The sequence below is a fragment of the Sorex fumeus genome, unplaced genomic scaffold (assembly GCF_029834395.1).
Source record: "Sorex fumeus unplaced genomic scaffold, SorFum_2.1 ptg000098l, whole genome shotgun sequence".
NCBI lineage: Eukaryota > Metazoa > Chordata > Mammalia > Eulipotyphla > Soricidae > Sorex > Sorex fumeus.
In genome coordinates, this window is record NW_026606155.1 from 42867243 (window position 1) to 42881035 (window position 13793).

The 13793-nt window shown below is 36.6% G+C and overlaps 1 protein-coding gene and 1 pseudogene across 6 annotated transcripts in view; both read left to right on the plus strand.

Annotated features, from left to right (window-relative positions):
- Positions 1–13793, plus strand: part of FERMT2 (FERM domain containing kindlin 2) — an 86392-nt gene that overhangs the window by 63431 nt on the left and 9168 nt on the right. For 3 of the 6 annotated variants that reach the window (XM_056133473.1, XM_056133475.1, XM_056133477.1), the window contains exons 4-11: positions 317–451; positions 3593–3625; positions 3959–4184; positions 4300–4402; positions 6195–6302; positions 8156–8290; positions 9147–9196; positions 10689–10813. In XM_056133473.1, coding sequence (XP_055989448.1) covers positions 317–451; positions 3593–3625; positions 3959–4184; positions 4300–4402; positions 6195–6302; positions 8156–8290; positions 9147–9196; positions 10689–10813 — 915 coding nt within the window. The remainder of the gene's footprint in view (positions 1–316; positions 452–3592; positions 3626–3958; positions 4185–4299; positions 4403–6194; positions 6303–8155; positions 8291–9146; positions 9197–10688; positions 10814–13793) is intronic. The other 3 variants (XM_056133476.1, XM_056133478.1, XM_056133479.1) reach the window with 1 other exon arrangement.
- On the plus strand, positions 6793–6984 carry LOC130041157 (small nuclear ribonucleoprotein G-like; annotated as a pseudogene).

A 13793-nucleotide genomic window follows, 5' to 3' on the forward strand; every position in this document is an offset into this window, starting at 1 on the left:
GTATGTATGCCACATCTTTATTGACCTGTCGTTGAGTACATAGGTTATTTCTTGGTAATAGTAAATAGCAACTCAAGGTGTATGCATTTTTTCAAATTAGAGTTTTTGTGTTGTCTGAATAGACATCTAGAAGGAGAATCACAGGATTGTTAGATTAGTTTTTCAAATGCCATTCTTAAGTCTTACAAGGTATTAATACTTGGCAAATCATATACAGATGGAAACTACAAATATAGAAATGGATTAATAGGTAGACATAGAATGAAATGTTTACATTTTGTTTTGTACTGGCATAATTCATTTTTTGTCTTAACAGATATCAGACACCCTGAAGAACTTTCTCTCTTGAAAAAACCCCGAGATCCAACAAAGAAAAAAAAGAAAAAACTAGATGATCAGTCTGAAGATGAAGCACTTGAGTTAGAGGGACCTCTTATAACACCGGGATCAGGTGAGTCGAGACTGAGAGAGCTAGAACTTAGTATGAAAACCATGAATGGGTGAACTTTGGAATGTGTACTTCAGGAGACTGGACAAGTGAAAAAAATTATTATTAGCATCTTTCAGCTCAACTATGAAATTACTACCAGAGTATGATCTAGACAGATCATTGTATCAGGTGTTAATAGTTGTGTTAATAAAGAGGAAGGTTGGCTTTATACTCACCAAAAGTCAGAAAGCAATAGTAACTTAAGAGGCTCAGTTATTTGCTTTGTTGGACAGTAGTGTTTAGTTCTTCTTTGATGAGTTCCATGAAAAAAAACATTACTATTTCAGAAATTATTACTTCCATCAGGTCACTTAAAACCTTTTAGCTACACATATACTGGTCCTGTACCTCTCTAATTGTTTTGCTTGCCTAATTGCTGTGGTGATGACTTCCAAAACTATAATAGTGGAGAAAAGCTTTATATAACAAAAAGAATCTTGGACTACCATAAAAAGACAGCCTGCTGAATGGAAGGACATAATTGCACACAGTACATCAGATAAACAATTAATGTCAAAGATGTAATGCATTCACAAAGCTTAGAAACAGAAAATCCAATAGCACCAACAAAAGAAACAGGGAAAAGAGATGAACAGACATTTCCATAAAGAGGACATTAGGATGGCCAGTAGACAAAAGTGGTCGTCATTAGGCAAACACAAAATGACATTGAGAAACTGACCTCATATCAGCGATAGTGGCCTATATCAAAAAGCCTGGAGAAACGGTGTTCGCAGGTGTGTTGAAAAAAAAGGAACCCTTATTCATTGGTAGTGAAAGGGAATGTTTGGTTCGGCCTCACTGAAAAACAGAATGGAGATTTCTCAAAGACTTAGAATAGAACATGTATACCTATATTCACAGCAGTGCTGAGTATAATAGCTCACATATGGAAATAGCCCTAATGTCCGATAATAGATGAATAAAATGGACTCTTGCAGTTTACTTGCTACTTGGACTGATGTGGAATATTGTGTTAAAATAAATCAGAGGAAGGACAAGTTCTGGATGATCCCATTCAGCTGTGATATATAGAAAAATAAAACAAGGGAATGGACAATATCAATGATAAGAGAGAAACAAAAACCAATATTGGTCCTAAATTACAAAATTTTAAGTACTGGGGTGGAGAGTAGAACGTGGAGTGGGAGGGGAAAAGGATGAGGGGAAAACAAAACCCCATAAAATGTTAACAGTATTGTAAACATGTGACCTAAATGATATTTTTTAATAAATAATTCAGAATGACAGTTATAAGGCAATTTCTGTTTTGTTAGAATACAGCAGTACTCTCAGCTAATAGCTGACATGGGTTTTTAAATATTTATAGCAGGCAGCCTGTGACTAGTGTTTGTATAACTCTTTCTCCTGCTTAAAATTGTTAGGTTATTTTTTTTCCATGTTTAGCAAACTTGTTTAGCAAACTCATATTTTATTGATTACTAAATATGCTGCTCTATTTTACCCTACATTATTTTTCCTGCTTCACATGTTTTTAACATAAGCTTGTTGGTATTATCATTGAACTGAGACTTTAAAGGAATTTAAAATGCACATAGCCTCTGACCTAGCTGTTAGAATTGGGAAATAAGTACAGAAATGTTTGTTAGAAGCAGTGTTTGCAATAGCAGTGGTGACATCAAAAAACAAAACTGAATAAATGTTCACCAACTTGGTAAATAAGTTACAATACCTTGGAGGCAGTGTGATTAGCTGTAGCTGGACTCTTGATTTATGACTTGGCCTGCCTTCGTAGCTCTTGACATTATGCAAGTTATTTAATCTTTTTGTACCTCAGTTTGTTCCTCTAAAATGAAAGTAATAGGGTCCTGGGAATAGTAACTGGGCTATTGCGTTAGTGTCTAACAAGATTATTAACAATGACATGTAGATATACAAGTATAAGTAATTGAAAGAGGTTTGTATATGTGACTGTCTATTAAATCTTGTGTGATTTAGGAGAATGTATTTTCTGTTTTAGAAAAATTTTAGAGAAAATTGTCAAATTCTAACTTTACTTAATTCTTAGTATAATTCATACGTTCACTAGATCCTTAAACAGCAAGAAGATTCTGCCGAAATAATAGTATTTTTCACATTTATTTATATGTATATTCTCTCTAGCAGAATTTGTCTTTGGCAAGTTGAGCTGAAGCTTCGTTCTTTCTCATTTTAAATAAATGGGGACATGCAAGTTGCTCTTTCACCTGTGTTCTGTAATTTAGATTCTAGCTTTTTTGGGTGTCGGAGGGATATGGGTGATATTTTGGTGGGGAAATGTACACTGATGGAGGGATAAGGGTTGAAACATTGTATGACTGAAACCTGATCGAAAGCTTTGTAACTGTATCTCATGATGAGTCAATAAAAATAAATAAATTTTTTAAAAAACACCAAAACTGTGACTAGGGGCCAGGAGGTGGACCAGCAGTATAGCATATGCCTTGCATGTAGGTGGGCACTGCAAAAAGGAAAAACCATCACTGCGTATCTTTGCATATCTTTGTTCCTTAAAGATTCTTAAAAAATGAATTTACAGCTTCCTTTGTTGCTTACTTATGTTAAGAATGTTCAGATTTTACGAACTGCATTTGTGTAAACATTGAAAGAACATATTTTAGGAACATAAACTAAAATTTCCTGTGGTTAGCAAGAGACTTTTTCAAAAACCTTTGTGTTCTCTTCCTAGCCTAGGTCATGACAGCTAAAAAATCTTGCATTAACCCCACTTTTCCATATGCAGTGGTTTCTGTTGCTGCAAAAGGTAAGTGTGGGAAGTTAGAGAATAAAGAAGATAGTACTGTGCATATTCCTAAATTTGGTCAGAAAACAGCCATTCTCTTTCCATCACCCATTAAGGTATGATACACATTTAAGTTTCTTCTTCAAAATTACGACTTATGGACAAAAAGCGATGAAAATGAGGACTTTGGAACTCTGCTCTATGCATACCAAGAAATCACAAGATAAATATGCCTCCATATAAGATAGTTAGGAAAAATCTGTATTTTCTTTTCCCCATTTTCTTTTCAATCTTTGGTTTCTGTCTTCTATTGTTGCCTTTCCTTTACCTTCTGAATTCCTTTCTTTCCTTTCCTATAGGCACTGATGTTCTTTACATTGGCCCTCTGAAAGGTGAGACTTTCCACAACTAAAACCAGAAAGTGTTGGTCTGTCTGCTTCAGCTGGATCTCTAACTTACCTTCTAAATCTCTTGAACTGATTCCCTCACCCGCCACAAATTTCCACCAAATTAATTATCTTTCTTTTGCATTATTATTATATGTTCTAATATAATGCAAGTAATTAAAGTTCACATTTTAAAAATAGGTAAAATCATGTACTAAGGCTTTTCTTTCAGAATGAAGCTTGAGCTTCACAATTGCTTTATGTCATTATCAGCTTGTATTGTTGAAAATTAATACAATGCCTCATACTGAGGACCTATTTTTCATTGTTATCTATTAGGAAGCATATATTCAAGCCCAGGACTTTATAGTAAAACAATGACCCCCACTTACGATGCTCATGATGGAAGCCCCTTGTCACCGACTTCCGCTTGGTTTGGTGATAGTGCTTTGTCAGAAGGTAATCCTGGTATACTTGCTCTCAGCCAGCCAATCACATCTCCAGAAATCTTGGCAAAAATGTTCAAGCCTCAAGCTCTTCTTGATAAAGCAAAAATCAATCAAGGGTATGTTTAAATTCTATGGACCATTGAAAAAATTCTTTATTCAACTTCCAACTAGAAGTAGAAATATTTTATTCACTGTCTCGCTTTGTTCCACTGCTCTTGTTAATTTCTCCAGGTGGCTTGATTCATCAAGATCTCTTATGGAACAAGATGTGAAGGAAAATGAAGCCTTGCTGCTCCGATTCAAGTATTACAGCTTTTTTGATTTGAATCCAAAGGTACCGAGGGTTTAGAGCGCTGTCTGCTTTTTCTGTTTGCTTTTCTATTTTATTTGAAATATAAGGAGTCATTTATCCACAGCAAGTCTTGACTGCTATAAACCTCTAAAACTTTATTTTTTTTATTTTATTTTTTTTTAATTTTTATTAGTGAGACATCATGAGGTACAGTTGTAGACTTACAAATTTTTGTGCTTGGGTTTCAATTATACAATGATCAAATACCCAACCTCTAAAACTTTAGACAAAGGTATTTATATTTTAAGTTTATTGTTTTATTAGATCAGAAACATAATTAAACCTTTTCTTTTTTCAAAAAAAAGGTAATTTGAATTTTTAATAATGATTTTTTTAAAGTTATTAGTTTGATACCATACAGTTTCCCAAGTTTGTTATTATGAATTACTTTTCAGGGCCAGAGGATAGGTAGGGGTAAGGGTGCATACCTTGCATTGGGTTGATCCTGGTTCAGTCCCCAGCACCATCTGGTCCCCCAGGCAGCATTGGATGCCTCTAAGCACCACTAACTATGGCCATGAACATCCCTGAGCACTGCTAGGATGGCCCCGTAACTTGGAAAATCCCCAGTACTCTGGGCCTTAAGAAGCATAGTACCCTCAGGTCCTCGCATTGAGTTATGGTCTTGGTTAGTTTAACATCACCTGGAGGTCCCCCAAGCTTCTAATCATTGCTTGAGAGGCGGGGGGGAGGGGAGTTTTTCATTCCTTAAAAAAAATTTTAAGACTGTTTCTTCCTGTTTAATAGCCAAACACTGTGTCATGTTTTCACTATTGAATGATTAGTGTCATTTGTACTACTGAAGGACTTTGCTTCTACGATAAGATTCAAGTTTGGGACCAAAGAGGAAGTAGCAGCACTAGATTGCACGTCCTAGCACCAGACCATTTGTTATATACAGCCAGGCCAAGTATTGCTGGGTGTTACCCCAAAGCTTCCAAGCATTGCTGGGTGTTTGTCCCTACCCCAAGTCAAGTCTTCCTTAAAAATCTAGTGTATTTTCTCCAGAAAACCCAGTGGCATAGATACTTGGATCTTTTGCACCCCTCTTACCCTTAGAAGGGTATCTCATCCTTTTCTTGCCTAAATTTTGGTCTATATTTTAATTTGTTAACTGCTGAAATAGTAAAATGTATATAGTAGAACTATTAAAAAATCATTGGAATCTTTTTCTGGTCACACTGCATTATACCAAAGATGTTTGGGGGGGACATAATTACATTTGCTGGGAAGACTGTGGGCATTGTACCTTAGTATTAAGACTATGATTTTTATTAAGAAGACCAGATAATTCAGTTACTTATTTTTAATTCAGTAACTTTCAAGTATTTTCCACAGCATATGGATTCTCTATTGGATTCTTAACATAACTGTTTCCATGAGCCTGAACGCTGGGTCTGATAAAGCTGTTCACAGTGAGCAAGATATTGCCCCTAGTAATTTGGTCTGACATTTTAGTGTGACAGGTTATAGTAACAATCCTGATAGGCAGTTCTTTCTTACTTTAGTGACTTCAAGTTGGGATTTACTTCCTCGGAAAATATATACAGAATATTTAAGTTTTAATATGATCTTGCCATATTTTATGTCACTTAAAATGGAGAATTCCATATTGGTAGAGATAAATAACCTTATGGGTATCTTTATTACTCAGTATTTTATAGAAAATAAAAATCCAAGAAAAAGTTTGCTTTTTAAAAATGAATATTTCAAGTTTTCAAACATTTTAATGCTCAATGTGATACATCACAACTAATTGTGTTTCTTTTTGTAGTATGATGCAATCAGAATCAATCAGCTTTATGAGCAGGCCAAATGGGCTATTCTTCTAGAAGAAATTGAATGCACAGAAGAAGAAATGATGATGTTTGCAGCTTTGCAGGTAATGGGAAGTATCAATAATGGGAATTTTTGGGGGGAAAGAGTAGGAAATTATTTTAAATAGTAAAGAGGTCAGTAATTCCAGTAGCATGTTGATACAGTGTTATTTTGTGTCACTTAAGTTTAGTGGAGTACTTTATAATTACATTTATGTATCCTGTAGGAAAAAAATTCCACTCCAATTCTCAGATTAGCTTAAATTAGTTTAAATTGCTGAGTTTCCTCTTGGAAAAACATCTGTAAACTAATACTTTTAAAACAGCTGGGGGGGCTGGAGAGATAGCACAGCAGGTAGTACAAGCGGCCAACACAGGTTCAATTCCCAGCATCCCATGTGGTCCCCTGAGCACTGCCAGGAGTAATTCCTGAGTGCAGAGCCAGGAGTAACCCCTGTGTATCACTGGGTGTGACCCTTCCCAAAAAAGGCATCTTTGAGCCCACTGTGTAGACATTATGAACAAAGCTTGCCCCCTAGAACTGAAAAAAAATATATGGACAAGAAGTTATTGTTGAAATTGAATGGTGGTAGCAGATATGTCCAAGGAATACTGCAAGGATTTGACCCCTTTATGAATCTTGTGATAGATGAATGTGTGAGGATGGCAACAGATAATATTGCAGTGGTGCCAATATAAGGAAATAGTATGTTAGAAGCCTTGGAGCAAGAGTATAACAGCAATTGATTGTTTAGAAGTCAAAGAATTTAACATGTTCCCCTCATTTCATCTTTATGCTGATATGAAATTGGGTTATATACATTTTCTTGAATGTTTTGTTAAAATTCCTTTATATTAAAAAAAACATTTTTATTTCCTTAAAAAAGTTTTTTCATCCCCAATGTGATTCTTGCACACCAATGACTTCAAAATTGTACTGACATTTATTAAATAACTGTCCACTTCATTACAGCTAGCCCATCTGATAAAATAACTTTAGGGTGTCACAAATTTGCATTCTTTGAGACACTCAGGTCTGATAACTAGATTATCCTTATATTTCAGATAGCTGAGACTTTGCTAAGTGTTCTAAGATTGTGGTAGAATTCTGGTTTCACCTAAGCCCTGATAATGTTCTTTAAATAAGAGAAGTACAAAGTTGACATTCATTCTTACATAAACATCATCCCATATCTTTAGCACTGAATTGAAGATGGGGGAAAAGTGGAGCTTTAGCTTTCAGCTTAAAAAATGGATAGCTGACTTTCCCTTTCTAGGTAATGAGAGTAATATTTGGTAGCCAGTGTTAATACATACTCTTTTATTGCAGTATTTGTTGGTACCAGACCCTGCTCTCGATATAGGGAATACTGTATTAAGCGGGTAGGGCGTTCGCCATACAAGCGGCCAACATGGCCGACCCGAGTTCGATTCCTCCGCCCCTCTTGGAGAGCCCAGCAAGCTACCGAGAGTATTCGATATGCCAAACACAGTAACAGTATTAAAATAAGAAGAAAAAACTCGGTTTGTTTTGATCTTAGCAGAATGCACAGGGTTGTTTTTACTATTATTATTACTATTTCGGGTCATGGACAGACCAGCAGTACTCAGGGTTCTTGGTTGGCTCAGACGACCATATTGCGTGCATGGGATCGACGCAGGTCAGCTGCATGCAAGGCAACACTACCACAGTATTATCTTTCCAACCCCAGGATAATTATTTTTATTATCTGGTTAAAACATTAATTTCAGGAGCTAATTTCATGATCCAGTGCCCTCTATTTTCTTGTCATTTCCAATTCCTGGATACTTCTGTTTTTTCATCTTGGGTGACTAAAAAGCATTCAGAATAGGAGAATAATCTCATTTTAAAGTTTTACAGTTGGAACAATCATTTAAATGCTATTTTTGGTTTCAGTATCATATTAATAAACTGTCAATCATGACATCCGAGAATCACTTGAACAACAGTGACAAGGAAGTCGATGAAGTTGATGCTGCTCTTTCAGACCTGGAGATTACTTTGGAAGGGGGTAAAACATCAACAATTTTGGTAAATGTCTTTACCTACTGTTTCAGTTTCCATTGATGGTTGCCTTGTTTTTGAATTTGGTTTCTCCTGAAGTGTTTGGGGATGTAGAGAAATAATGCTTTAGAGAATTAAGATGTCCATTTTTCAGAAATTCAAGGACAGTTGCGAAATTATTGTTATTCTAGTTCCTAAAATTTCCTGCATGGTAAAGATAAATGTTCTGATATGCTGCCTATATTCTTAAAAGTAAGAGAGACAGTATAAAAGATAAGGCTATTGCCTTGTAAGTGTCAATTGTGGGTTTAATCACCAGCACTGCATATGGTTCCCTGAGCACAGCTGTGTGTGCCACTCCCCCCCCCCAAAAAAAAGAAGAAAGTAAAATGAAAAATTAGTCTCCGGACAATTTTTAAATGTTAAGTTTTGTTTTAAAGCTTAGGAATTAGGACTGTTATGATTTACATTGTGCTTGGGGATACCAGAGCCACCACCTGGAGGCTTAAACCTAGTGCTCACACATGCATGGCATGTGCTCCACCACGTAGCCACATTCTTGCTTCTACAGACAGTTTTGGATGTATAAATTGCAGTTTTCACTATCATTTTATTAGCTTTTTTATGCACTTAAAATAGCTGTTTTAGAGGCTAGAGCAATAGTACAATGAGTAGGGCATTTACCTTGCCTGGATTTGATCCTCAGCATCTCTCTGGTCGCCCTGCAGGAGTAATTCCTGAGTTCAGAGCCACAGGTAATCCCAAAACAACAAAAAAGTTTTGTACTATGTATTATGACTATACTTTTAAAATTCATGTAATATGTAGTTTTGACCTATGAGAGTTTTATAGTTCAAGAAAAAAATTCTTAATTCTTTTCTAGGGTGACATCACTTCCATTCCTGAACTTGCTGACTATATTAAAGTTTTCAAGTAAGTACAAGAAAGGGGGAGATTCTAAATATTATGAATCATAAATGTGAGTTTTATAGTCATGATCATATTATTGAAATGTATTTTTATTACTATGAAATGTATGCTGAAACACAGATTAGAAAAACATTAAATTATAAAAAGGAATTATAAAATTAAATTACTGAATTAAATTATTGCACGCGGTGGACCCAGCCGAGCCGGGTTTGATTCTTCCACCCCATTCAGAGAGCCCGGCAAGCTACCCAGAGTATCTCGCCTGCATGGCAAAGCCTGGCAAGCTACCCGTGATGTATTCAATATGCCAAACACAGTAACAAGAAGTCTCACAATGGAGACGTTATTGGGCCCGCTTGAGCAAATCGATGAACAATGGGAGGACAGTGCTACAGTGCTATAAAAGGGAAAATAACCATCTTCACCAGATTAAAACCACAGTACTCATTAAGTTGTTTTATCTGATAAAACATTTTTCTTAAGGGAGGGAGAAAAGAAGATTGTGTAACCTAAGTTGCATCACGTAGATCTGAAATATACAGTGTCCTATCAGTACAAAGCATCCTCTAGGTGAAAGTACATAACGCTATTACTGACAGAGGTTACTCGGTGTTCAGAAACCCAGATTCTGTTGAATTCATTTGTGCTTGGGGCCTTTTATAGTAAGGCTCTAGTTTACATATCTACTCATGGTGTTTCACTAATAAAAATTTTTAAAAAATAAAGTAAAAATAAAGTCAGCGTAGTCATAGTTCACAGAATCAAAAGAGCTAGATATTAAGGAACAGGAGAAAGAGGAAAAGATGATAGAGAATGTAACCTATAAGGCCATTTTTTGAATAAACTGTTACAGCTAATCCCATAACAGCTTGCATATGTAACATTTCTAAGAGCATGATTCCAGACAGTTGCTGCCTAAACCCTGACTCCCTCTTCTCCCTTTATACATTGTTTTAACCTACTTTTATTTTTCCTTGTCTGTTATTTTTTTATGACTTTCCTGTCTTCTTCCTGTTGGAATAGCAAGCTTAAGTCATCGTTGCAATACATCCCTGAGGGAGATGGCTAACTTATCTCACTTGGGTCATGTCAGGTAAACTTACTTATTCAGAGAACTTTCAAAGGTAGCCCTGCAGGTAATTAGGAGACCCAGAAACTCTCCATTTTTTCACATTTCCTTCAACATTCTTTTCCTATCCTTTCCATGTGACCTGTTAATAATAGAGATAGATATAACTGACAGAAATACTAGTGTAGGCCCTGCTGCCTTTTTCTTCTACTCCTCACAAGAGGCACACTATATGAGGTCTTCCTGACTAGAGTGAAAAAGAAGGAACAAATCCTGTAACAGTGACATTGAATGTAACACACTGGCCAGAGGAATTGAATTCAGTATAATGTAAAATGTACCTCTGGCTTTTTGTATTGTAATTTTGTTGCTAAAATACAGCATTTACGAAGTTAACATTTTTTTAAATTTCTATTTGACACACAGGCCAAAAAAGCTGACTCTAAAAGGTTATAAACAATATTGGTGTACCTTTAAAGATACATCGATTTCTTGCTATAAGAGCAAAGAAGAATCCAGTGGCACTCCAACTCATCAGATGAACCTTCGAGGTAAGAAAAGCCTTCAATGACTACCGTTGGTAGAGGGATCTGAGGAAAATGTTTTTTTTATCTTAGTTCTTCCACAAGTTTGCTCATTCAATTCCACACATTCAGTTCATTACACAAATCTCTGTTGTAATGATCTTTACTTGAAATATGCAATTTTTTTTTCTTGCTGGTTAGGTAGATTTTTTATTTTGGCAGTGTGATTTTTCATTTTTCCTTGTTTTGCAAGAGCCATTTGCTTGTCTGTTTCATATTGTTTCCTCATTATTCATGGAGTAGTACTCCTTGCAGGGTTGTTGTACCTTAGGCAGCACTCAGGGAACCATGTGTAGTGCTGAAAATCAATTTAGGGTTGGCTGAATGCAAGGCAAGAGACTTCAATTCTGTACTTTTTCGCTGTCCCTGCTCCCAGGTTTTTGCTGGTTTCTTTCCTTCCTTGTCAGTTTACTTCTCCTCTTCCTGACCTTCACTGCTGACAGACTGTATCAAGTCCCCAGTCTCTTGGTTTTCCAACTCAACATTGAGGTAGTTGGAACCTGCTGGGTCTAATAAGTTTGTCACCCTTACCAGTACTCCTTTCTCGGTACATTTTTGTCACATTTAGCATAATTGATTCAACTAAGCTCCTGTGATAGTCCAAGAATATTCCCAGGCTTTTCTCTTTAAATTCAAAGCTGTCTAGAACTAGGGGCTGGTAAAGTGCTAGACCTTTTTCTGCTCACTATTCTTCATGGTGGCACGCTAGCTTCCTGTGGCCTGGGCTGAAATCTGACTCCTTTTTTACCATGCAGGTCAGTAGAGCTCCAAATCCTGTCTCACTCTGATGACATTTTCTGCAGGGTTCTTAAAAAAGTTATTGTTTAATGTTCTGATTTAGGACTGAAGCAATAGCACAGCGGGTAGGGCATTTGCCTTGCACGCAGCCAACATGGCCGACTGGAGTTCGATTCCTCCACCCCTCTCGGAGTGCCCGGCAAGCTACTGAGAGTATCTTGCCCACACGGCAAAGCCTGGCAAGCTCCCCATGGCGTATTCGATATAGTCTCACAATGTTACTGGGCCCACTCGAGCAAATCAATGAACAATGGGAGAACAGTGACAGTGACGGTTCTGATTTAGGTTCTGTGATTTACAAAGCTGTTAATTATAATGTTTTAGGCATACAATGCTCCATCTTCAAACCCACCACTGGTGTCAGCCATTCTATGGGTTCTTGACACTGTCCCTTCATCTTTCATCCAATTGATGCACTCTGTCATGTCGTAAGATAATTTTCTCTCCAGGTTGACTGAGTTCATCTGCAGTTGGAGGCCATCACTGCAAGACTGTTAGCTGATACTGCAGATTGTTGAAAAGCCTGCCACTTGTAATGACATGATTCATAAAACTGCCTAGCTTAGTTCCAGTTTAGATAGCACTAGGGATTTTTTAGATCCCTCTAAGAAACTGCACCCCTGAGAATATTCTTTAACTGTGAACTTTATACTCCTGGTAATCAGTATGCTTGATGGAAGATGTCAGATATATTGGTTTCTTCCTGTTTCATGTTCCTTTACTGAGAATTCCCTTTCCACAAAGAGATTTAGATTCACATAAGACTTGAATTGCCAACTAAAGGATTAGGCAGCAGTATAGAGAAATGCATGAACTACTTCCAAGTTTTGAAACTACAACTGCAGAAGTAGGTTACTAGTTTCCTACTTTCTTAATTGTAGCAAGGATGGTGACTCCCTCACAGGTTAGTTCTAAGGAAGGGTAGCATTCAGTGTTCCCTCTCTTTTATTTTGGAGGAGTCTTCTTTCCAGCAGTGCTTGGAGTCAATGAAGTGCTGGAGATTGGTTTCAGAGTCTTATACATATAAGGCATGCTCTTCAAATCTTTGAGCTATGTCTCTCTTTTGGGTTACATTTTTCATACAAATTTATTATTACATGTAAAGCAACATGACTTTATAATGAACTGAAAATACTGATTACACAAATACAGGAATGTCTTCACTAATCTGTATTCTTAATCTTTTTTGGTACTAATGTAAATTAGGTTGCTTTCTTGGGAGCCGCAGGGGTTAGCACACCTGACTGACCTCAGGGATCTCTTCTCGTGAGTTTTAGGGGACCATATGGGATGCCAGGGATGGAAGGCAAGCTCTCTATCCACTGTACTGACCAGTCCTAAACTAGTGCTCCTTAAGTATATTTTTGTCCACATGTCTAAATCTCCACCTTGTCTTCCTTTTGCCAGGTAATCATCTGAACTATTTCTTTATACACTGTAAAAAAGAAAAATCCTATGTCCTGTTATTCCCATGTATGGGAATCTTCTGAAATTTGTTCTGAAAGTTTTAATTAGGTTCACTTTCTTTCTCTGTAAATCAGAAGTTCAATTTTGGGGACCTGCATTATTATTTCACTATAACATTCCTGGGTCTTTTCATAGTTGCCCGAGACCAACTTAGATATCCAGACTTGAGATTTATGTTCAGTTTCTTTCTTCTCAGTCTCTTTCATATAATAACCTTCTCCCTATATAGCAGAACAGTCAAGACCTTATCCCATCCCTCTGAAGTCCTCCCAAAGGAGCACTTTCCTAGCATAGTACACTGAAAAGGTAAGGCCAGCCAAAGCATCAAGTGGCTCAGTTCTGCTCTGCCACTGAATAAGCCCCATTGTTTTTGAAAAATAGCTTATGTAGATATCAATGTCATCCTTGGATCAGATTCTCTCTGAACTCTTAAAAGATTTAAAATTAGTGCTGGGACAATATTAAAGTAAGTAGGGCACTTGCCTGCAGAGAGCCAACCCTGGTTCTATTCCCTACACCATATATGACACCAAGTCACAAAACAAAACAAATTTTAAAAATTGAAAATTCAGAGTTCTGGAAAAATTACTAATTGAAAACCTAGCATACAAATTTTGCTATATATCAGAGACATGAGCAAGAAGAAATTATAGTTCTGTTCCTCAAATGCTCTTAGCATATT